Source organism: Trachypithecus francoisi, unplaced genomic scaffold (assembly GCF_009764315.1).
Source record: "Trachypithecus francoisi isolate TF-2019V2 unplaced genomic scaffold, Tfra_2.0 Lachesis_group11, whole genome shotgun sequence".
Lineage (NCBI taxonomy): Eukaryota > Metazoa > Chordata > Mammalia > Primates > Cercopithecidae > Trachypithecus > Trachypithecus francoisi.
This window is the reverse complement of record NW_022681456.1, coordinates 127,467,928-127,494,677: the sequence shown is the minus strand read 5'-3', so window position 1 is coordinate 127,494,677 and position 26,750 is coordinate 127,467,928. Positions and strand designations below refer to the sequence as shown.

At 37.9% G+C, this 26,750-nt stretch overlaps 1 protein-coding gene across 3 annotated transcripts in view; it reads right to left on the bottom strand.

Annotated features, from left to right (window-relative positions):
• Positions 1 to 10,724: 10,724 nt before the first annotated feature.
• CUNH12orf4 (chromosome unknown C12orf4 homolog) overlaps positions 10,725 to 26,750 on the bottom strand; it is a 44,708-nt gene continuing 28,682 nt past the window's right edge. For all 3 annotated transcript variants that reach the window (XM_033223155.1, XM_033223156.1, XM_033223157.1), the window contains 4 exons: positions 23,166 to 23,368; positions 14,199 to 14,256; positions 13,547 to 13,614; positions 10,725 to 12,899 (listed from right to left, as the gene is read on the bottom strand). In XM_033223155.1, the coding sequence (XP_033079046.1) occupies positions 12,807 to 12,899; positions 13,547 to 13,614; positions 14,199 to 14,256; positions 23,166 to 23,368 (422 nt within the window). In that variant the 3' untranslated portion in view covers positions 10,725 to 12,806. The remainder of the gene's footprint in view (positions 12,900 to 13,546; positions 13,615 to 14,198; positions 14,257 to 23,165; positions 23,369 to 26,750) is intronic.

Sequence of the window (26,750 nt, the reverse complement as noted above, 5' to 3'; positions counted from 1 at the left end):
TTTATTGAAGGCTACATGTACCTGGTAGTAGTATTCTGCTAGGCACTAGAGATTAAAGTGTAGACATGGCAGTTTCTGCCCTTGAAAAGATTATAGACAAATAGGGAAAGCCAGACAAATGAACAGATATATATATTAGTGTGGTAAGTGCAACAATGGTGGTAGAGGGATAAAGCCTCTTTAGTTCCTTAAAGAAGTGGCATCCAAATTGAGGCCTGGTGGTGAATTGAAGGTAACTAGATCAAGGAGGGAGATATTTCAGATTGTGCAGTACTCAAGACATGAAAGAAAATGTCATCTACACAGATCTGTAGGTAGTTCAGTTGTCTAAAGCAGGTAATCATCATGTAATAGCCCATAAGCCTAATCCAGCAAGCCATCTGTTTTTGTAATTAAAGTTTTATTTAAACACAGTCCCACTCATCCATTTGCATATTAGCTATGGCTGCTGTTGCACTACAACTACAGAGCTGAGTAATTGCAATGGACAACACATGGTCCTCTAATTCTAAAATAGTTACTATGCTGGTCTAGAGAATATTGTTTGGGGAAAGGAGTTGGAGAGTGTCCAGAAATGAGGCTGGAGAGGTAAGCAGGAGACAGAGCAACGAGTTCACTCTTTATTTTAAAAGCAACATAGGAGCAACTGACACGTTTGAAGCAGGAACACGGCATGATAATATTTGAATTTTAGATAATTATGGTGAGATTAAGAAAGAAGAAGAGGCAAAACTGGAATTGGAGAAACCAGTTTGAAAGATGGCAGATAGGCAAGAAACAATGGCCTTAATTATGAAGGCAGCAATGGGATGAGAAAAAATGAACAGATTTGAAGGATGAGGATTTGGTGATCAACTATGGGATTGTGTGAGAGGGATAGTACATCAGGCAAACTTTCCATTTGGAATTTTTCTAAGATGAGGAAGAAGCAGTAATGACCCAATAGCTCATTGATACTATTAGACTTCTCTCATTTACATGAATGTTCCAGTCTTTCTTGTCTCACAATATTGTTTTTATTTCCCCCCAGTCTACTTAGACTCAATATTATCACTTCAGTGGAATGTAGAAACCTTGTCACCATATAGGTTTCCATTTATGTTCTAGTTGTTCTTTGCATAAATATGTTGAAAACCTCATTAGATAATGTTACATTTTTTTGCTTTCAATAATCAAACATACTTTAAAGAACTCAAGAGGAAAATATTGTATTTACCCAGGCATTTACCATTTCTATTCCTTTTCCCTCAATCCTTATGTTCCAATTTTTATCTTGAAAGTCATTTTCCTTTTATCTGAAGAACTTCTTCTAGCAATACTTCCTTTAGCAGGTCTGCTGGCAACAAATTCTCTTAGTTGTTCTTTCTTGGAGAATGTCTTCATTTTCCTTTCATTCCTGAAGGATGTTTGTACTGGATATAGAATTCTGGATTGACAGCCTTTTAGCACTTTAAAATTGTTCCACCACCTTCTGGCTTCCACAAGTTTGGATGAGAAATCTGCAGTCATTCAAAATGGTGTTTCCTTAGGAGTAAAGCATTGGGTTTCTCTGGCTGCTTTCAAGATTATTTTATTTGTCTTTAGTTTTCAGTATTTTGATCATTCACTAAATTTGGAGAAATTTTGGTCAATATTTCTTCAAATATATGTTTTCTCAGCAATACATCTTTTCTCTTCTTTTGGGACTCCAGTGTCATGAATTTAGAACTTTTTGTTTTTCCCATACAGCCCATGAGGCTCAGATCATTTTTTCATTTTCTTCCTCTGTGTATTCAACATGGAAATTTTCTGTTGATCGATTTCCAAGTTCACTGGCCATTGACTCTTCTCTTTGTCATCTTGATTGTGCTTCTGATCCTATCCAGTGAGTTGTTTTTTTTTTTTTTTTTTAATTTTGGAGATTGTATTTTTTATCTCTAAAATTTCCATTTGGTTCTTTTTTAGATCTATTTCTTTGCTAAGAGTTTCTATTGTTTTACACATTTCAAATAAGTTTTAAAAGGCCTTCTATAATGGCTGTTTTAAAGTCTTTGTGTTCTAATCCCAACATCTGCCATCTCAGAATTACTGTCTACTGATTGTGTTTTGAGAGTTGAGATTTTTTCTGATTCTTTGTAAGGCAAGTAATTTTAGATTGTATCTGGGTCATTTTTACCATTGTTATGAGACTCTGGGTTTTGAATCCTACGGAGAATGTTGATATTTTTCTCTTAACAGACAACCAACCAGTCTGTTTCAGGCCACACATTCAGACTGACCTCTTGTGGGTTATGGTTTCAATGTCATTTCCATTTTCAAAGACTTTGCAGTGTTATTTGAATTTGTCTTGCATGTGTGTCACTCAGTGGACATCTAAAATCTGGGTGTAGTCTAAGCTCTCAAAAGCTTTGGTATGAAGTTTAGAATTAGAGTCACGCTGGCACATCTCTAGTGTAAGCCCAGGAGTTCATAAACAACTTTATGGGTTGGCTTACAAACTCTCCCTTTCTATAATTTTCCTTGTATTTACCTTGGGTCTCCCATTTTCAGCTTTCAAGACAGAAATCCAGGGCTTTAGTTTCCCACACTCATTTGTGTACACCCTGTAACTCCTGCTTTTTGGTTTTGTTTGTTTGTTGTTTTGTTTCCTCAGCCTGGGAAAGCATTTTCCTCTACTTTTTATCTGGCTAATTGCTACCGATTTTTCAGGTCTTAGTTTAAATATAATTTCCTCCTAAAAGCTTTGTCTTATTTGCATATCAATTATATTCCCCTTGTTATTTTCTCACAGGACCCATAATAATCTATAATTACATATATATTTGTTCATTGATTTTAATATCTCTTCTACTAGGCAGAGGATGAGATTATCTGTCTTATTCACTATTACGCAATGTTTCCAGTATCTAAAACAATGCATGGTACACAAAAGATGCTCAATAAATATTCATTTAATGCATAATTATATTCTTCCTTTCATCCATGCATCCATCTGTCCATGCTCTGCCTCATCCAAAAAAAAAAAATGAAGATTGTCACATTCAAATAAGAACCTACTCTCAAGGATCAAAGTAAACTATATCTTTTTGTAACTTTATAATTTGTAAAGTGTTCTTTTTTTTTTCCTGTGTGGTTTTATGAATTAGAGAGAGGAAAATGTATTAATCATACTTTAGAGACAAATTAACTGAGATTCAAAGAGATAAAACAATTTGTCCAAGGTCACAGCTAGTAATGAAAGTGGTGAGTAGGGCTTAAATGACAGATTAGTTGGTTATAAATTTTTAAGTTGGCAGTTATTTTCTCTTAATGCTTATCATTTTCTGGTGCTTATTGTTGCTGTTGAAAATTTGTAGTTTTTTTTTTTGAGACGGAGTCTCGCTCTGTCACCCAGGCTGGAGTGCAGTGGCCGGATCTCAGCTCACTGCAAGCTCCGCCTCCCGGGTTTACACCATTCTCCTGCCTCAGCCTCCCGAGTAGCTGGGACTGCAGGCGCCCGCCACCTCGCCCGGCTAGTTTTTTGTATTTTTTTTAAGTAGAGACGGGGTTTCACTGTGTTAGCCAGGATGGTCTCGATCTCCTGACCTCGTGATCCACCCGTCTCGGCCTCCCAAAGTGCTGGGATTACAGGCTTGAGCCACCGCGCCCGGCCAAAATTTGTAGTCTTTAAAATTGTCATACAAATCTCTCTTTATTTGATTCTTAAAAAGTCTTTTAGAGACTTTTAAGATTTACCTTTGTTTTAGGTGTTCTGCAATTTTACCACAAAGGGTCTAGCTGTATATTTATTTTTCTTTTTCTGCTTAGATGTCAACCTGCTTCCTGAATCTGAAGATTCATGTTCATCGATTTTGGGAGATTTTTAGTCATGTTTCATTTTGTCTTCTCCCTGTTTCTCTTTACACCCCTAATAAAATTGGATGCTTACCTCACAATATTCAAAAGATGGATTAAAGGCCCAAATAAGAAAAAGCAAAATGTTAAAACTCATAGGAGAAAACATATGAGTATTTAGCTATGATACTGGGGGTAAGAAACAATATCTCAAGTGAGATATAAGAAGTTTAAACTGTAAAGGAAAAGATTGATATGTCACATCAAAATTTAAGACCTCTGTGAAAATAAAACATAATAAAAAGTAAAACAACAAACCATAGCCTGGGAAAAAAGATTTTTTCAAGAATACCTAATAAAAGTTTAATATTTGGGGCCGGGCGCAGTAGCTCACACCTGTAATCCTAGCACTTTGGGAGGCAGAGGCGGGTGGATCATGAGGTCAGGAGTTCGAGACGAGCCTGGACAACATGGTGAAAACCTGTATCTACTAAAAATACAAAAAAATAGCTGAGTGTGGTGGTAGGTGCTCCCAGCTACTCGGGAGGCTGAGGCAGGAAATTTGAACCGGGAGGGGGAGGTTGCAGTGAGCCAAGATCGCACCATTGCTCTCCAGCCTGGGTAACAGGGCGAGATTCCATCTCAAAAAAAAAAAAAAGTTTAATATTTGGAATATAGAAACAATGTCTGCAAATTCCATATGAAAAGGGAAAACAACTGAAGAGAAAAAAATGGACAAAGAATTCAAACAGACAACTCATGAAAAGGGAAATCCATGTGGGGAACAGTGGCTCACACCTGTAATCCCAGCACTTTGGGAGGTGAGGAGGGCAGATTACCTGAGGTCAGGAGTTCGAGACCAGCCTGGTCAACATGGTGAAACCCCATCTCTACTAAAAATACAAAAATTAGCTGGGCATGGCGTTGCACACCTGCAATCCCAGCTACTCGGGGGGCTGAGGCATGAGAATCACTTGAACCTAGGAGGCAGAGGTTGCAGCAAGCCAAGATTGTGCCATGAAACTCCAGCCTGGGTGACAGAGCAACACTCCGTCAAAAAAAAAAAAAAAAAAAAGAAGGAAGGAAGGAAGAAAGGGAAATCCAAATGGCCAACAAATGTGTCATGTTGCTCAACATCACCACTAACCAGAAAAATGCAACATAAAACAGTAACGAGATACTATTTCATACTTATCAGAATGGTAAGAATTAAAATTTCCAAAAATTTCTGCCCAGTCTGTATGAAGGTATGGAGAAAAAGGAGTGTTCATACACTGCCATTAGAAGGAAAATTTGGTACAACTATGGAGTTAAATTTGGAATTTATTAAGTTTTAAGATGTCAATACTATAAAATCCAGAAACTCTTTTCAGTGATATAAACCATGGAAAAACTGTAACATATGTACACAGTGATACATGTACAAGAATGTGGTTGCTGTGGCACAGTATGAAATGACACAAAAGTGAAAGCAACCTCACTGTCAATAAATAGGAGAATGAATAAATACATAAATTGGACTATAGGCATATAATTCAGAGTCTTCAAATATACTGCAGCCAAAATTAATAAAGGAGCTATATGTATATTAGCATGATTAAATCCCAAAAGCATGATATTGGATTCTTAGAAACACAAATGTTGAATGATATGTAGAAGATAAAGCTTTCAGTACAATACTATATACATCTTATGGCTACACTCTATAGATATGCATTACAACTATAAATTAACCTATAAGAATGAATAACAACAAAGTCAAGATAGTGGTTACTGCCAAGGAGAGAGTATGACACACTGAAGACAAAAATACTCCCAATTCTTCTCCTCATCCTGTGTCCATGTTCTTTGCAATGTGACTTTTTAGCACTTCTCATCGAAATGAGGAGCCTATTACTCCCGCTCTTGAGTCTGGGAGGGCTGTGTGAGCAGATTTAATCAACAACAGAATGTGATGGAAGTGATGGTGTGCCGATTCTCTTTTCCAACCCTACTACCACTATGTAAACACGTCTGGGCTAGCCTCATGGAGGAAGACTCGCGGTGAAGAAAAGTCCAGTTGTCCCAGCAGAGGTCATCTGTTCCAGCCTACAGCCAGCCAACCCCCAAACGTGAGAAAGCCTAGCCCAGATAATCAGAGTGGCCTACTGACCAAAATACAAAAATACAGACTCAAAAATGAGCCCAGGCGAGACCAGAACTGCTGAGGTGACCACCCGTAGAATCATCAAGAATAAATGCTTATTGTTTCAGTGACTAAGTTTTGGAGTGGTTTGTTCCTCAGAAATAGCTGAGACAAGGAGAGACTAGAGCTACAGAAGCAAAAGAGAACCTGCATCTGTGATCTTTTATGTGATAAAAAAGAAGGCCCTAAAGCAAATGTGGCAAAATTTTAGGCTGGAACAAATGTAAGTAGTAGGCACATGGTTATTTGTTATAATTTCTCTAACTTCTTTTTTATTTTTGAAGTATTTCACGATAAAAGGAAATTCAGATAGCAGAGTCAACGTGCTGCACTAGCCAAGACAGCCAAGATGATTTTTTAAAAAAAGTATTTATCCTAGTGCCCTTCCCTCATCCCCATCACCACACACATAAAATATACTAAATAGATTAGTGATTTCTGAGTTCTGATTGTCTTCTATCATCCCAGGACATCTCCTCTATACCTTCCCAGCATCTAATCCTCTTGCCTTAGTTGCTCATCTGCAAGACAGCAAACATATGATCAACTTGCTGACAAGAGAGTCATAAGAGTTGAACCAGGAAAGGATTACAGGGGCAAGTTGTTCATTCAGCTGCTATGTGGGTAGGAGACTTTAAATTCCCTAAGTACTTCATACTATTGTTATTTCTAAAATCTAGATTCACTTCATATAAAAATATGATAGTCCTTCCTGCTCTACTCAAATACAGGGTTAGTCACCTACCCTGTGACTTCCTCCTGACATTCTAACTTGCCCCGTCCTTTGTATCTGAAGTTGTTGCCATTGCTGGCACAGGTGGCATTCTGCCCATCTGCCAGGAGGATTTGTGCTTCACCTGTTGAGAATAATGAGGGTTCAGAGGATATTCACTCAGTGCCAGAGAAAGGCAGGGATAAGCAGTCCGCTCTCGAGAGGCTCAACATCTCTCTTGGCCCAATGTATTGCTAATGTTTCTATTTTGACTTCCATAGCACTCTGTGCATGCTTTTTTCTGCACTGACTGTATACCTCTAGTATATGCTGGCTAGTACTGTGGTTACTGTGTGTTCTCTTACCAACTCAACTGGGTTGTAAGCTTCTTGAGGACACGGTGTTTTAAGTGACTTAGCATCCCTTCTATCTAGTGAAAGGAAGAAAGGGAAGAAGGAGAAAGGTCAGACAGGAAGGAAGAAAGGAAGGAGCGGGAGACAGGAAGGAATGAAGGAAGGAAGGATAATAGCAGCAAATATTTATAGAATGACTATATGCCAGGTAATGTGCACTTCTTATGCAATCCTTCCAACCACTCAATGAGGTAGATACTATTATTAATTTTCCCTAGCTTACAGATGAGGAAACATGCTTAAAGGGATTAGGTAATATGCCCAATGTAATAAGCCACAGCAAATAAACTGAAGAGTCAGCACTTGAATCAGGTTTAACTTTAGAGACTATGCTCCTGATCTCTGATGTTGCTCAGAGTAGAGACTTTTGGGCACAGATGAGCTGATAATAGGAAATGAGAATTTATTATAAAGAAAGAAAAGGAGGGAAGGCTAGAAAGTGGGGGAGAAAGAGAGATGCATCAATACATTCTCCTCCTGCAGATGTCACACCTAACGTATGACAGACAGTACAGTTTCTGCTTAATTCCTGAACACCTCTGGAAAGGATCTGTTTGCTTCTTTGGTAATGTGTTCCAGGTTTCATTCTCTGTGCATCAAAGATATCTACGAATAGCTCTTACACTCTCTTGCCAGTGAGAAGACACATTCGACTCTCACAGTTCGCAGTAGTTATGTTCGATAAAGTTGCTGTGAACCCTGACTTAGTGAATACTAAATAAATCATTGCTCCCAAGGAAGGTAGAGAGTTACATTCCTGCAAGGCTCTGACCACAACCTTCTCATCAGCCCATCAATATATAATCTTGTTTTATGTGTGCTACTGTTGAAAGACACCTTATTTAATACACATCACTGACTCATTATCATTGAACTTTCGTCGAACAGCACTACACTGCATACCTGGACAGAGCTTATCTAGACATGTGCTGTCTTCATCAGGGACATCACAACCTTCTTGCACTTGACCACTATGCTTGGACCATTTTGAACAACAAAATGACCAACACAAAGCAATGGAAAAAAAAAAAAAAACAACATGGTGCTAATGACCCATGAAAGTGACATTTATTTGCACTATGAAAGCTAAAATAAGGCGGCAGAGCATCACCTTGCTGCATTTAAGCTGGGAACATATGTGTTGGGCGACTCAAACATTTTGGTGCTCTGAACATGTCCACAGATAACCTGAAAGTGCTGCCAAAGGCCCTGCTTTTTATTCTATTGGCCAGTTACAACATCCACATGACTTTGATGGGATGAATCTATTGTCTTTGTAAATGACTGTATGCTTTTGTAAATGTCTAACAATTTTAGAGTTACAAATAAATTTTAGTGAATAGGTGATTTCACAAATATGGTATCTTCAACTAATGAGGATTGACTGTATATAGTATGAAGTTCAGCCAGCGTTAGAATCAGATATACGAGAAAGCCTGATACGTCTTCCATTTGGACATATCCAGAACCATTTTCCTATAGGAACACAGGAAATGAACCGCAAGACAGACCTGAAGTGTATGGTAATTTTATCAGTGTATCTTTTTTTTTTTTTTTTTGAGACGGAGTCTCGCTCTGTCACCCAGGCTGGAGTGCTGTGGCCGGATCTCAGCTCACTGCAAGCTCCACCTCCCGAGTTCACGCCATTCTCCTGCCTCAGCCTCCCGAGTAGCTGGGACTACAGGCACCGCCACCTCGCCCAGCTAGTTTTTTGTATTTTTTTAGTAGAGACGGGGTTTCACCGTGTTAGCCAGGATGGTCTCGATCTCCTGACCTCGTGATCCGCCCGTCTCGGCCTCCCAAAGTGCTGGGATTATAGGCTTGAGCCACCGCGCCCGGCCTATCGGTGTATCTTTAAATAGGACATTATAAGCACATATTGGTCCTGCAGGCAACCTCAGGAGGTGACTCCTCCTTTCCCCTGCTTTAGCTGAAATTTTATTTTAGTTATTAGAGATCATCAGCATCACAGATCACAGACAAGCCAAGTCTTCTGTCTTTACAAGTCCCATTGCCTTTGTATAACCTTCTAGAGGCTGAATCTTGCTTCCACTATGCCTTTGTGTATAGAAGAAACTCAGTAAACACTGGCTGTTTACTGAACCAGAGTCTCAGGGTCAGTCTGCTATTTATGTTTTCTTGATCTCTGCTTTCCCTTTGTAACATACTCTCATGTAAGTATTTCTGTCCAAGGTTGTGGTTCCCAGCTTGGGGTTCCTGGAATTAGTGATCCTTTAAGATGTTACTGAGCTATTTAAAGAATCTCTCAAAAAATACATTTCACTTGGGTGATGTCCCACAGGTTAAGTCAAACACCAAGGCTTTGTTTTTGCAAGTTTGCGTGGGATCATACAATGATAATTCTTGCATTTTATGTGGTAATACTACGCATGAGAATGCACGGTGATCACTGTAGGTGACAATACTATGTACCATTTGCTAATCAGAAGCTTCTCTCCAGATATCCTGTCTTTGATTCAATAAAAAAGATTGCTCAAATAATTCCAATTGTTTATGTTCTCAAGACATTTCAGGCAAAGATGGGATGGATAATGAAAGGTTCTTGAATAGTTAAAGGATGGAAAACCACTCATTTAAAAGGTTCTTACAACATGGTACTTTTTTCCAAATAGGTGTTGTATTCTTTTTGTTTCACATTTATAATGATTTTTATACTTCTATTACTCCTACTGAGCAAATCAGTCCAACTTCATATAAATGGAAAAACTTAAGTCACAGAAAAGCAGCCATTTTCACCTAGAAACTGAAAAGTAGAAAATACAATAAAAGAAACTGGAAACTAGGCCTGAGGCTCCAATCTCTAACTTTGGTGGGTCCTTTCTACAGTTCTGTGAATTTTCCCTTAGAGCTTTTAGAAAAGAAATGTTTCTGTGATTTCATCTTTCTTTTGCAAAACATGCTTTCTTCTTGTGAGAATTAGCCAGGATCCAACTGAAGTGACACAAATGATGGTGTGTACTGTGCCAATAAGAGATCTGCCAACTCCCAGGCAAGCTCAGTCTCTTCCCGCTGAAATTCTTTCTCATGCATTTCTTCCATTCTGGTCACAGTCATGCTGAGAACCAGCTGGGACCACACTTCTAGATCAATGGCTTTGCTTGTGTGGTGCTTTGAGAGAGAAATGGGGGAAGGGAGGGAAACAGCAGCACAGAATGGAGACCTCAGGTTCAGTGTCTCTGCCTGACTCCCAAAGCACACTCTTAAGGCCTTGAGAGCCATTTAGGAATATGTAACTGTTTATACAAATAGAAAACTTCTAACTCACAATCCTCACCAATGTCAATGTTTGTGCTCATCTCCCCATCCTCAGACTCTTGTGGTCAGCTCCTCTCAACTTATTGGCCGTTCACCACTGCCTCCATTCCATTTCTGCTCCTATCTGCGCCTCACTCAGTTGTCCGTTGGTATCCGCAGGAGACTGGTTCCAGACCCCCTGCCAATATCGACATCCCTGGATGCTCCAGTCTCTTATATAAAATGGTGTAGGAATTGCATATAACCTACACACAGCCTCCCATATACTTAATTCGTCTACACATTACTTATACCAAATACAATGTAAATGCCACGTAAACAGATGTTATATTGTATTTTTAAAATTTTTATTGTTGTATTATTGTCTTTTTTCAGAATATTTTCCATCCACAGTTGGTTGAACAGACAGCCACCTGTACCTAGAATGCTGTCTCAGCCTAAGGTACCTTCTTCACATCATTCATGAAGTGCATGAAACTACTCCCGTCCAAGAAGCCCTTTAGAACACTCAGAAAAAGATCCTTATCTCATAATTCTTGGTCCAAATACAAAACTCCAAACTCCTCAATTACTGCATCACTAAAATTCCCACCATTTAAGTGCATATAATTAGCTTTTTAATTATATATTTATTATTAGCTTGGTGTTTGTGTGTTTCCATCAGTGGTAACACCATAAACATGATTTTTCCAATTTTACTACTTCTGTAACACAGTTGCATGTGAAAAACGGACATTCGATAAATTTATCCTGATTTCATATGCCAGATAATACCTTTACACAGCCCTCAGTTAAAGCCACCAGTTTATAAGTAACTTAGTAGAATAGCCTAGAAGTGACAAAGGAAGAGTTGGGCAGCAGCATTCAACAAACATCCATGAATGAAACTTCGCTCCTCCATTCTGATACCGCCGCTGCACTGATCTACCACCACTCTCCTGGTTTCTGCCTCTGTCTTCCCTGCTTTGCATTAGAATCAGTCTCAGTGGTAACAGTGGTGCCTGAAAGACAGTTTCTCCAAGAGAACTGTATAGGCTCTAAGGGCGAAACACCTGCCTTCTTGGCAGAATCGCCAGGCTCCCTGACAAACAATTTGGAGAATTTTAGTGTCTGATGGACATACTGCTGGAGTGGGTGTTCTCCTTAGGGTTGTCTTTAGTGTTGTTACTTGGACACACCTTTTCCTTGAGTAGAAAATTAAGACACATTCTGTTACAGGAAAGCACTCTGCTCGCTAACAGAGTTTCTATAATAGTTGTTACATTGAGGCATATTAATGAAGGACGTTTTGTTTCTTGTCATCAAGACATGCCATCTTATGACACCAAATGCCCTCCATTTCATTCTTGTGGCCAGTTACAATATCCACACAACTTGGAATTGATAAAACTATTGCTTTTCTAAACACCTGTGTGCTTTTGTAAATGCCTTTGTTTAATGGAGTTGCTACTCATAGAAAATGTTATAGATGGGACAAATATATGACATGCAGCACCTGAGAAAGTAGTGCTATAAGGAAAAACAACGGAAAAGGAGGGGAAATAGAGAAGAGGCAGAAATGGGGATACATTTATCTGCAAAGAAATGCAAGAGTTCCGAAGAGTGGTTAAGCAAGCTGAGAACACAGGGAGGACAGAAATATAAACATGATCTTCCTTCACTGATTGTCACAATGTTGATGAGCACTAAAATACTGCCAGGGGCTGGTTTAATCTTGACATCAAGCTTGCAAAAAAGAACACTATTTCTCAGTCCATGAAATGTTATCAACATGCAAATGCAAGGTCACAGAGGGAGGATGAGACAGAAAAAATCCGAAACGTCTTCTGACTCGAACTTGTGCATCCTTAGAAGGAGTAGATTAAAAGGAGGGTTCTGCAACAGGAGAGTTGAAACGAATAAGCACATTTGTCTCATACATTTGTGTTTCTATAAAAAGATTTTCACAGGAAATTTGTACTTGCAACGTATATGTCAGTGCTTTTAAATTTTGTTTCGGCAAATAAAAGGAAGATTTTATCTGCATGTTTAATTAAGGCTTGCACCTGATATGAGTCAAGCCTTCTGAAAAAGTCAAATGCCTTCATGTAAATATAAGCAAGCTTCCTTTTGCAAGTACCCATGTGTGACCAATACAAAGTTTTAGATTACTAATATTCACAGGTAACGTGGAGAAGAAACAAAAAGAGAAATTCATAAAGAAACTTTAAGTGTTTAAGTTAGGGGTTGATCACTAGTTTTGCAGTATATAAATTTTTGGAATGGTTTCACAGACATGTATCTTGATTTGTGGATTCAGTTGCAGGTTCTCTTTCTGGGCATCTTTTGCTTGACAGATTCCCAGCATAGCACAAGTTCCTGGAGAGTTTAACAATCCTCTTCTGCCAGCATGTCAATCTATAAGGGTTTAGTGCTTGGATGTCAGAGTGAGTGTTGATGATACTCGGAAAATCTGGGGAAGCATGTTACTAAGTTGATAAAACATTTCTTCAGAAATACTCTGTAAGAGGAAAAAAATAATAATTGCACTTGTCAAATCATTGATTTTTAAAATAATTTTAGAAGTATTTTAAAATACGGACCTAGTTCTACTAGGAATATGTGAGTGCAATATGTGAAAATTATCTTTCATGACTGATATAACTGCATGGCTATGGACAAGGGCTGGTTTTCTGGCTCCATCTTCTGAGCACTTATGTCCTTTCTGTCAAATAATAAGTTTGAGTAATAGAAAAACCTCTAGGTAACACTAGTGTAATCAGTAATATAAAACCACTGATGTTGCTAAGTTCTTCACAGAATACAGAATCATTATCTAATAATGTCCTTATTGAAGAACCCTTTATAATCTATATAATACAAATGTGGAGAAAAACAAAGGAATGATGAGTCAGGTTTTGTTTAGGGGGAATGAGGAGTCAGGTTTTGTTTAGGGTTAAACAACAAACCCCTGGAGTGGCAGAGGCTGATATCTTTGACAACACACTAAGTGCCTTTATCACATCCAAATACTTCTCTCCTGAAAACACAGAAAGCGATTTGCATTTTATGTTGTATTTAGGATTTTAGGGCAGGGTGCCTAGCTCTATCTGTGAGAAATCTAATACAAGAGATTAAATTGGGGTGAGATCTATTCAGATAACATACCTGTGGTACTAGAAACTGCACTGTCCTAGAAATTCCTCCATCCCATGAAGCCATTTCCATCATGAAACCTAAAATAGAAAAACAGATGTTGCTGCATTACAAGTTCTGGCCTTCAAACCTACCCCTCGCTTACTGAAATTAACTGAATTTTCATTGTGGGGCTTCATGGCTTGACTTTTTAGGGAGCCATTTGCCTGTAGGATAGGCTACCCCTAAAGGACAAACAAATGTTTGCAATCCCTAATTCTTCGTGCCAGAGAGGCTGAACAGTTTCGTCAACATGCTCTTATTTATGATTTCTCAAATCCAACTGAGTCTCCATACAATGAAGCCAAGACAGCTTACTAAAAGTTAATAAATATGTGGCTCTAGTTTTTTCCTTTTAAGAGAATAAAGGTAATAGCAAGCTAGCAGCAGAACAAAGTCTACTTAATGTCCAAATAGCCTTGCATTTCCAAAGGGGCTGGAGACTTATTTTGTGACTAGAAAAATAAAACTAAAAAAGCCTATTATGAAATATTTACTTGCTAAACTATCTAACTGAAGCAATAGCTGACAGGGGCATCTTTCACTTCTTTCTTCTGGGTTGTTCTACTTTCCATATTTGGGAGGAAATACAGGTGGTGGTTGTCAGAGAGAAGATCACGCTCACCTTTGACACACTTGAACACAAGTTCTGCTCTCCTTAAGCACCAGGGTATAGTCATTTCCTAAAAACAGAAACAAAACATAAGATATGTTTTTAATAGAACTTTGTATACAAAATAAAGTCAGATCTTTATTTATCTATAATGTTGACCATCCACGTTGTGAACAGATTTAGGCAACTGTTTGCTAATCCCAACTGGATTTCCTCTAGTTTTTAGGCATGCAGCTTCTTCCGGCTCTAAGACTATACTTGTGGAATACAAACTAATTTAGTTAGCCCCACAAATACGATTAAAAAAAAAATCCTTAATTTTTCTGGATAATTCTAAAGACAAATATGACATAGGAACTCTACCTACTAACCTCAATGTTAGCATGAATAATTATATTACATTGTATATTTGCGTAAGCAGTAAAATGTTTCTACTGTATAATACATTATTACAAATGAGTGGAAATAAACAAATGCCCCATCCCAGCCACCTAACAAAACAAATGCATTCATTTTTCTACGTTCCTTTCTAATCTTCAGTCAAATATGGATATAAGTGTCACTGCCAGTCTATAACCAAAACATTGGTAATTTTCCATAGTATGATTAGCATGTATACCATTTAAAAATCTATTCCTCTTCACAAACACCAGAATTGTTTTTCCCTAAGTCTTCATAATTATAACTATAAAACATGTAGATTATTTCATTATTGTGATTATCAAACTTTGTGGGTCTCAGGATCTTTTGCACTCTTAAATATTAGCCTGGTGCAACGGTGCACATTTGTAGTCCCAGCCACTTGGGAGGTTGAAGCAGGAGGACTGCTTGAGCCCAAGGGTTCAAGTCCACCTGGGCAACATAGTGAGACCCCCGCTCTAAAAAAATTTTTTTTAAATTACTGAGGACTCCAAAGAGTTTTTCTTTATGTAGATTATATCTCTTGATATTTATTGCATTAGGAATTAAAACTAAGAAAACATGAATTTAAAAACAATAAACCCATTCATGTTAATATAAATAACATTTTAATGAAAAATAACTATTTTCCAAAACAAAAAAAAAAATTCAATAAGTGTAATAATGTTTTAAATTTCTGCAAATCTCATTAAAGCCTAGCCTATCAGAAGACATCTGAATTCTTATATCTGTCTCTGCATTCAATCTGTTATATTATCACACAGCACATAGCTTCTGAAAAACTCACTGGACACATGTGCGAGAATAAGAATGATGTCTTCCTTACCAACCACTCAGTCTTTCATCTTTTGTAAGCAGGCTTCCACCCGATCACTCAACTGGAAATTCTTTATGTCAGATCATCAATGATTATTAATTACCAAACCTTTTCTCAGTCTTCTAGTTAATTGCCGTTTACTTATTGCTGTAATTCACATACCTTGTGACCACTCCTTTTCTTCATGACATTTTCCCCGCCTCTGCCCCAGGGCTGATGATCACATTATTCCAGTTCTTCACCAGTCTCTGAAGGTGTTTGTGACCTCATGGCTGGTTACCGCTATGGCTTCCTATCTAGTGTCCTGAATGCTAGCGTTTCCCCTCTAAACCACTAATTTTGGCTATTTGAAGTACATTTCTGATCATATTATACTCCTGTTTTAAGAACTTACAATTGCTTCCTACTGTCTCACACATAATATGTAAGCCTTTCTTTTACTATTTAAGGCTACATACCTTAAAGCCAAAGCTACTTTAAGCTTCTGTGACTTTTACATTTTTAAAAATGAAGGTTGCAGTCAAGTATATCTGCTCACATTTGCCTAAACATGGTCTGCAGTGCCTGTCACCCACCTTCCTCCATTCTTCCTCAATCTGTTTCTTCTACCCACAATGCCCTTCTCAGTAATTCCATCTACTGAACCTGATCTTCATTCTTCAATGTTCAGCTTAATTGCCATCTCCTCCATACAGTATTTCTTATTTTCCCAGCTACAAATATGTCTCCGTTCTCTGAACTCCCAAAGTACTTTACTGTTCCTTTTATCTCAATGCTCAGATTTTTATCCTGTCGTTTTTGGGGAGAAGGGCAGAGGAGCAGGCAGAAGGATGGGATTTATTCTTTCTCTTCTTTATTAAGTTGCGTGCTCTCTGAAGGCAGAAGCCACTTTTTATTCACCTTTATTACCTTTATAATGCCTTCTATAATACTGAGCAATACACATGCTCAAAAACATAGGTTGAGTGAATTAGCTTTTATCCATGGACATTTAAAAAGAATGTGACTTTCTCTGAGGCCAGAAATAGGGTTTAATAGGAAGCTACTTTTAAACTTGTGTCCAAGACACTTGGTTTTAAGATTGATTAACAAAAGAGGTGTAGTTTTTTGGTTGGCTAAAAAGTAAAGAATCCTCTTGGGTTAGGTCCTAGAAGCTTCTAAAAATTCACTAGAATTTTCTGATATTCAAGTTTAAGTTACAACACTTTGGCTTCAAAGTTCACAGAAAGAAGAGTATTTCCTTGTAACTGCAAAGGCTGCTGCAAAAGAGCTAGTGGTCTTATGGAGTACGCACATGCATGGAGGGACAAGTGTTTGGTTTTTTTGTCTTACTTCCTCCTGGTGAAAAGATGATGTACAGAGAGAACAAGGTCACAATGTCTACAGTTGGCTGGGCGCAGTGGCTCACACCTGTAATCCCAGCACTTTGGGAGGCCAAGGCAGGTGGATCATCTGAGGTTAGGAGTTTGAGACCAGCCTGGCCAACGTGGTGAAACCCTGTCTTTACTAAAAATACAAAAATTAGCTGGGCGTGGTGGTGCATGCCTGTAATCTCAGCTACTTGGGAGGCTGAGGCAGGAGAATTGCTTGAACCTGTAAGGTGGAGGTTGCAGTGAGCCGAGATCATGCCACTGTACTCCAGCCTGGGTGACAGAGCAAGACTCCATCTTAACTAAATAAATAAATAAATGTATGTATGTCTGCAGCTACAGAGCAATGCTGATGGCTCTGAAAACTATAATAATAATGTCTTATGTTTACATGAAACCTTACAATACACATAATCTCACAAAAATAACCTTTATAAATTAAAAAAAAAGATGCTCAGAGAAGTACAGTGAATTGCTCAAGGTTATGTGACAGCCTGAGGCTTGAATTTTCATTCTCTTAATAGCATCTTTTGATGACCTAAAGTTTTGAATTTTAAAATACAATTTATTACATTCTTCTTTTATGGCTTATGCCTTTGTGGCCTAACAAATTTTAACCGGCTTAACCTGACGTCATCAGGATTTTATTTTGTGTTTTCCTCTAGAAGCTTTATAATATTAGCTCTTTTGTTGAGGTATGATCCATTTTAAATTAATTTTTATATATGATATAATGTAAGGGTTAAGATTGTTTTCTATATGAATATTCAGTTGTTTCAGCAACACTGAAAAGATTATCCGTTCTCCCACTGCATTGCCTTGGCATCTTTGCTGGAAATCAAATGACCATATATGTATGGATTTATGTCTGCTGGATGCTTTATTCTGTTTTCTGATCCACAGTCTATTCTTTTGCCAATATCACATTGCATTGATTACTGTAACTTTATAGCAAGTTTTGAAATTAGTGTAAGTTCTTTAACTTTGTTCTTTTTCAAAATTGTTTTGGCTGTTTCAGGTCCTGTGCATTTCCATATACCTTTTAGAATTAGCTTGTCAAAATCTCAAAATTACCTTATAAGAATTCCAATTGGGATTTAAATCTATAGATCAATTTTAGAACTATTATCTTGACAATATTGAGTCTTCCAATCCATGAACACAGTATATATTTCCATTTATTTAGGTCTTTTAAAATTTCTCTCAGCATGTTTTATAGTTGCCAGGTCACTTTTCATAACATCTTTTTACTTGAAGGCATTTTAAGCTTGTTTTCAAGCTTTTCAGTTCTTTAAACACAGTAATCAAGTACTGTATGGTCTGTGTTTTATAAGTCCAGTGCTAAAAGTCTTTGTGCATCTGTTTCTATGTTTGGTTGTTTCTGCTGATTCTCATTCACGGTATCTAATTTCATTAAGGATCTACTTATTCACTTATGTTAAACATTTTATTCAAGAACCCATATGTAGGAATAAATACTATTGTATAACTGAGTATTTGTATCATCTTAAAATATTACTCTAAAACCAATCATTTTTTGAAATACTAGGATAGTAATCAGAATCAAGGAATTAGTACTATGTACACTGGTTTAATGAAGCACTCATTTTTACATATAAAAAAGCATTTTCTGACAGTAACTTGTCTTATAATCTAGAATTTACTGACATCTATCATTAGCCTTGAATTATTTCAGGCTAAGGTCACGTCTAAACACTACTAGGACAACTAATGTGAACTCTAAGCATAGAGCTTATTGAAGGGCTAGTTTTGAACACCCACAAATAGAATACATATTATTCCAATGCATTAAAATCAGGATACTAATGGTAATAGTGAAAGATTGTAACACAAATTAAAACAGGGATGGGTTAAATGGTATGACCAAAAGTAGGTAGGGGAAAAGTAATCAAGTTCATTGTCCTACTTGTCCAAAGATCATCACATTTTCCTCATTAATACCCTGCTTTCTTGCTTTTTGTATACGTGGGGTTAATAGCATGGTCTAGAGCAAGTATTTGTGATACAAATTAAGAACTTCACACTTTTCAGAATGGTGTGAATTAATGACAAAGCTTTATCTTTGAAATCTCTAAATCTGAAATCTCTAAATCTCTAAATATCTAAATGCGATTTAGAGAATATACCAAAATACCAACTTGTGACAGGACCCCAGCAAATCTTTGAAGTGACGGACATATTTTAAAAATAAATTTAATTCTCAGATGATATAAACTCCATATTCAGTATACTTGAACTTAATGACACTTAGCAGCATATGACTCTAAGAGGAAACTAGACAGCTACCTGTATAGGCATGTGCACGCACACACACCCAATCCCCCCCAACACACGTCTAAGTTGTTTTCAATCTTCCAGGTCCCTCCATAGACACTCCACCATAAGTTTAAGATAGATGCTTGCAAGAGTTTTTTAATCCTGTCATTTTGTCTCTGACTAAAACCAGCACCAAAAAGAATGGTTTTGGGTACTTAGAAAAGGTAAACTGTAAGCTTTAGAATTCAATAAGGTCATGACAAGAATGACTTATTGAATGTCATCATGAGTTGTGGCCAGCAGTTTCACAAGGAGCTCACTTCTGGAAACAAATCTTAGTATATATGATATAGTAGATGGTATAGACAACATAGTGGGCCAGGTAACAGTACAGAAAGTTTTTGATCGTAAGTTCTAAATAACGGAAAAGTGACTAAATCATAGTGACATGCCTGTGAGAATGCACTGTTAGAGAAATCCAATGAAGCTGGAAGGCTCATGTGAAACATTACAGACTTGCCACAAATTGGGCCCCTACTGTCACACTCCAGATGACAAGTGCACAGAAGAGATTCTACCCCTACGAACATGAACTTAAAATCTCAGTTCTGACTACAACTGAGACAACGCCTTCTGTCTAAAGCTCACGGTTACTCAACTTGAATCCTCTCATTAGGGTAAGGCTGAACTGCAGAGTTAGTCAGTATGTTCTTTTAAGTCTTCACTGTATGTCTTGGAATTTAGATATAAGAATTATCATTTGCGTTTATGCACCAATGGGGAATATTCCACGATTATTCTTTACTTCTCAAGTATGTGCCTCTGAGGTACTTGAAACACCTGTGTTAATAAGTTTCACAACCCTTATCAGAAGATGAGAAATAGTCTGGCTTTATTCAATATAACAGCATAGGTATAACTACTTTGAAAAACTATTTGGCATATCTAACAAAGTTACACATAAACATACCCTGAGACCTAACAATTCTATCCCTAAGTATATTCTCAACAGTAGTGTCAAAAGATGTCTATTGGAATGTTCATAGCAATACTACTCATAATAATAAAAATCTGGAAAAACTACCCAATTGTCCATAAATAGAATGCATAAATAACTGTGGTCTAGTCACACAATGAAATAATAAAAAACAACAATGAACAATCTATAACCATGCACAATATTATGGATAGATCTCACAAACATAATACTGAATGAAAGAAGCCAGATATAAGATAAACAGCAAAAGCAAGCCCAACTAATCCATAATTTTTGGGATGAAAACAGTGGCTACCCTTGAGGAGGGAGTGTGGTTTAAGTGACTGAAAGGGAAGTGGCTGCTGGGGTGCTGGTCATGTTCTGTTTCATCATCTGCATATTTGTTATATATGGGTGTTCAGTCTATGAAGAGTTGAGCTGTATACCTATGTGTACCTTTCTATATGTGTGTGTGTTATACTCCAATATAAAAGTTAAAAACAAACAAAATCTTCATTAGTAACAGTTACAAAACTAAACAATTTGGTAAGCCCCAAATTATTCAACAAGTTAACGGCAAAAATAAAAGGAAGGTGAGAATTCAATATTCTTGCTTTGTAGTTTCATTCCATAAGACTGACTCTAGTAAGACAGTATCTTGAGATCACAAAGATCTATTGAGATAAAATGGATAATATGTCTTTCTTCTTGCTGATAGGTTATTTTTCCTTTATCCTTTTTAAACTGCAATTCATTTCTATAGCTCTTTTATCTGACACAGGACTTGGGCTACTTCAGTCATCTTCATTTTCTTGCACACACTAAAATATGGTAACTGAGTGTCTAACAACTCTGTTAGAAGAGGAAAATGACGCCTGAAAATGCTTTGGGATCCTTGCACCACAGCAAAAACAAATATTACCTCTATATCCTGTCTAGTGTCTGAGTTTATAAACTTCTTGACCTGAATGGATGTTTAGATACAACAAATGGGAGAATCATAGCTCAATATACTTTTGTGAATTAAAGTGGACACTCTGGAAACAAACTTAATGTTCTGCAGCTGGCCTTCCCAATTTAACACATGTAGCTTTTGTAACATTGTGGGAGAGGGAATGCTAGTAGTATCAGATGTCTGGAAGTAAATCTGAACTTAGTGACTTTTGGAAACACTGTTTTTGAGGTTGTTTCCCACCTACATAAAACCATTTTTATAAACTGGTTAACCAGGAGTCCAGCTGCAGGAATGTTTGGATGAATTCCTTGTGGTAGGAATTCATCATAAACTTTGTTACTCCCAAAGACCCTTTTATAGATAAACTAGTTAGTGATGATGATTTAACAATAGCTAAAAATTCCTGATGGAACAAAAACTTCATAAAGCTACGGTGGGGAAAAAAAATGTTTGTCTATCTCTCTTGATACCATATTAGGTATGACTGAGGCTACAGAAGTGAATGGAATGAGAAATTAGTAAGTCTGATGAAGCTTTCGTAGGACAGTGCCAGGATTCTCCTAATCAAAACAACAAAGTGCCTGGTAAAAATATACCAGCATAGATTATAAATGGGAAGTCATTTAAAATCACCCTGTCTCGGAAGGACAAGAATTATTTTTTTGTGTTTATATAGAAGCAGACCCCAACCTTTCTGGCACCAGGAACCAGTTTCACGGAAGACAATTTTTCCACAGACTGGAGTTGGGGGTGAGGGTAGGGATAGCGGGGATGGTTTCAGGATGAAACTGATCCACCTCAGATCATCAGGCATTAGATTCTCACAAGGAGCACACAACCGAGCTCCCTCGCACACGCAGTTCACAATAGGCTTCACGTTCCTATGACAAGCTAATGTGGCTGCTGATCTGACAGGAGGCAGAGGTCAGGCAGTAATGCTCGCCCTTTGATGCTCACCTCCTGCTGTGTGGCAGGTTCTTGGCCTGGCGGTTTGGGACCCCTGTTATACAGGATCCGAAATTTAAAATGAGGCCCCTGTAATATAATGAGTCTAAGTGGGGACTTAGTCTAAAAAGTAAAACATAAAATCTTTTACACTGTCCTTTACAACATATCATTTTTCTTTTGGTAAACAACTATACATAATCAATAATCAAACTTCCTTCCTGACAATCACCATCTCCATTTCCTAGTCAGCAATTTTTTAAAGAGATACAGTTTCACCATGTTGCTCAGGCTGGTCTTGAACTCTGGGCTAAAACAATCTTCCTGCCTCAGTCCTGGGAGTAGCTGGGACTACAGGGGCCAATTTTGCTTTTTAATAAATGCCTCCTCAAAACAAGCAGGCATAGAGTTGCTGATAGGAATCCTTCATCACCAAGTTGAACACTGGCTCTCCTATGACTTGTCTGGACCTGTTTGGTTTGAGGCTCATTTGTTTCTCCAGACTACGTAAAGTTGAATTTTAGTTTTTGTATTATTTCTACAATGTATGCCTTCTAACCAGTTTCTATGTGGGTGAAAGAAGAAAGAGGAAAACCAGTCATGGGAAGAGACTGTTAAAAATTAAATTATAGTACACAATAAAATGGAAGAACGATTATGCTACATCTTAATTGCAGAACTGTATTATCTAAAAAGAACCCTTGAGAAAAATGTTAAACGAAGGCTGGTTTCTTCCTGTCATCTAGCATCTCTTTCCATTACCTATTCATGCATACTCAGAAAATGCAAACTAATTTTCATGGCAGCCTAAGCCAAATATATACGTGTATGTAAATCTAACACTACTTACGGCAAAAAAGAAGAAAGAGGGGTAAGAAGACGGGGAAGGGGAGAGGGAAGACAGGGAAGAGGGGGGGAAGAGGAGGGGAAAAAAGGAGGAGAAAGAGGTGTAGGGGCACATACCTTATCCAAAGCTAATTATTATTTTGATTTTCTAGTCTATTTACTATAGGACAATGCTATAGTTCTATGAACATAAATGATTAAGGATTACTCACCATTTTGTATTATATTTCACTCAATTCTACTAACCAGATAGGAGATGCAAAAATCCATTAGTTTAAAAAAATGTAAAGTGGATTATTATACAATATTGAGGGTTAAATCAATATTATAATTATGTTAATCATAAAGTTCCAGGATTTTTCTATCTGCTTACCTCTGACATATCATGTACCAGCAAGAGAGGAATGCTTATTGTTGTGATGTCATGGGTACAGCAAACTTTGAGTATATTTCGGAGTCCCATAATGGCAGGATCACGAGCAGTGATGTTCCCCGATTTCACATGGTCATCCACACAAAGATGGAAAGCAACATGGATTTCTGAGAGATTCGAATGCCGTGTAATATAAAATTCCCCTGTGAACAAGAAACACAATTATGATTATCAAATGCCTCAGTCACATTCATCACTGGGCTTTATAAATAAGGGCAATTAGCAATCAATGTGCTGAACCAGTGGGGTCTATCACGAACATTTACCGGATTCAGGAAGCAACTGTGATTACTGCTCCTTAATTCTCAGAGAGAGGGTAATGAAAATAAGAGACAATAGCCAATTATGCAATAGGTTCATAAATTGGTATGAAGTGACCACCAAGCAGTAAATAAATCAAATAAGTGCTCATCTTTATTTTGATGTAAATGCCTAAAATGTCAAATTAATTAATTAATTAGTGTATTTTGAGATGGAGTCTTACTCTGTCACCAGGCTGGAGTGCAGTGGCACAATCTCAGCTCACTGCAACCTCTGACTCCCTGGTTCAAGCAATTCTCCTGCCTCAGCCTCTTGAGTAGCTAGGATTACAGGCACGTGCCATCACGCCCAGCTAACTTTTGTATTTTTTTGTAGAGATGGGGTTTTACCATGTTGTCCACGATGGTCTCCATCTCCTGACCTCATGATCTGCCTGCCTCAGCCTCCCAAAGTGCTGGGATTACAGGCGTGGGCCACCACGCCTGGCCTAAAATGTCAAATTTAACATGTAAAAAAGGTTACTTGTCGTGTCTATGCCCTAAATCTGCTCTTCCTCATCTCAACGTACGAGACCAATCTGTCCAGTTAGTTGCCCAGGACAGAAAGATAGGTGTCCCTAATTCCTGTGCTTTCCCTCAATGCCTATCACTTCATCCACAATCCAATCTACCACCAACTATTTTCAGTTCTATCTCCAGAATAGCCCACATCTGAGTATTCCACTTTTATTGGTGTCACCCCAGTTCATGCTACTGTAATTTCTCACCTAGGTTTTTGTAATATTCTCTTAATTGATCTCCCTACTCCCTGCTTGTCCACCTACAAACCAATTCTTCATGCAGCTGTGACTTAAATATATATCATTATCGCTCCCCTACTTAAAATCCATACTCTTTATCATGGTCTAGAACAATGGTCCCCCATGGACTGGCACCGTCCATCACCTGGTAGGAACTGGGCTGCACAGCAGGAGGTGAGCGCCAGCAAGGGAGGGAAGCTTCATCTGTATTTACAGCCGCTCCTCACTGCTCACATTACGGCCTGAGCTCCACCTCCTGTCAGATCCGCAGCGGCATTAGATTCTCACAGGAGCGTGAACTCTACTGTGAACTGCGCATGTGAGGGATCTACGTTACGTGCTCCTTACGAGATTCTAATGCCTGATGATCTGTCACTGTCTCCCATCACCCCCCGATGGGATCATCCAGTTGCAAGAAAACAAGCTCAGGGCTCCCACGGATTCTACATTACAGTGACTTGTGTGATTATCTCATTATATACTGCAATGTAATAATAATAGAAATAAAGTACACAATAAATGGAATGCACTTCAATCATCCTCAAACCTCCCCAACTCCCGGTCTGTGGAAAAACTCTTCCATGAAACCGGTCCCCGGTGCTGGTGCCAAAAAAGCTGGGGACCACTAGTCTAGCAGGCCAAGATGACTTGGACCCTGCCTCTCTCTCCAGTATCTTCTTGTCTCACTCCTTCGTCACTCCAGTTACACAAGCTTTTGTTCCGTTCTTCCAACATGCAGAGCTTGTTCCCAATTCAGGGCTGCTGCCTGGAGAGCTTTTCTCTAAGATTCTCACAGGGCTGACTTCTTTTCATCAATCACATCTCAGATCAAAAGTCACCTCCTCAGAAAGGTCTTCCTTAACTATCCTATCTACTAGTGGTCTCCTCCACCCTTTACTCTTTCACCTTATTCAGTTTTATCTTCTTCTTAGCACTGAAATTATTTTGTGTACATATTATTTTAAAGAGACCACTGTGTACGTGCCATAATTATAGGGATTTTGTTTATCTTCTTCAGTGTTCTATCTTTAGCAAGTAGAACAGCACCTGGCACGTAGAAGATACTCAATATTATTATTTGAATGAATATTTTAGGCTGAACGCTGGAGCAGTCTTTCTCAAACATTAAAATCCATGCTTCCTACCATCACTCTTTTTTCTGTGAAGCCCCCACAAGCCAAGAAAAATCTCATCAGCTTGTATTTTCTGTAGTTCCTATCAATATAAAGAAATAAAATAGAAAACACAGAAAGGATATGTTCTTACCAATACATATACCTCACTGGAAATTCCGGTAAGTCCTTCTAGGAAAGGTCTGCATATCTCTACTCTCACACTCTTAACCTGTGCCCTCACAAATTCTGCTCGCCCTTGCAGCAACGTCATTATCTCAGAATCTACTTAGAAACATAGAGTACACTTAAAATACTTCATATACTTTAGCCCAATGGTTAACATTTCTAGTTACCAGTTTGCATCAGCTGTATCCACAGATGCCTCTGACAGGTCCCAGGCAAAGGTCTTTTATTTTTTATTTTAACTTGAACAAGATAAAGGAATTAGATAAACAGAGAAGGAAATTAAAGAAAGGATAGCAACAGATATATCACAATAAACTGGATAAAGAGAAAGTAAAAAAGAAAATTGGTGAGGAGCAGTTATAATTTTCTAGGAAGGCAACAAAAGACACAGACTGCTTATCAGAAACTCAGTGGACTATGTGATAAGACAATATCCTTCTGGCCCCAGTACAGTGTATTACCTTCTAAACTGCTACTGATTATTCACAGGATGGAAGTCATAGCTTGAGATATGGGCCACGATCCAGGAGTGTGGCAGGATGACTTAGTGAACAAGTCAGGTGTTCCTAATCCCCAAATTGGCACTGCTTTCTTTGACCTTAAATGACTTGTTTCTTGGCCTAATTTTACCCATTAATAAAACGGGGGCCATGGGGCTGGCAGTAGTAATCAAATTAATATGCTATAGTAGAAAAAGGACTAGATTGGATGTTAAGATCTGATTTCTAGCACATTGGCTGAGTGATCTTGGGCAAATCAATTCAACTTATCGATCCTCTGTTACTTAGTGTATGAGATGGGGAAAATAATGCTGATTGCTTTCCTTACAAGGTTATGAGAATTAGAGGATATAAACTGGAAATATTTAGATCATTATTAAGTAAATTATGACTGGCTTACAAGTATATAAATAAAACTGTTTTTCTTTGCAATTTAAAAATTAAAATACGTTTTGATTTAGATATTTTTCATCTGCTGTAAACATCCTGGTTGTGTAGGTATACTTTAACTAAATGGAAATGAATATGCTATTATCTCTAACTGAATACTTTAATATTCCTTTTCTGACTCAGACTTATGATATATCCTCCTGATTTGGTTGTAACACAGAGACAAAGTACACAAATAAGACAGTCCTTGTTACATTCTGTGATACAAACACTA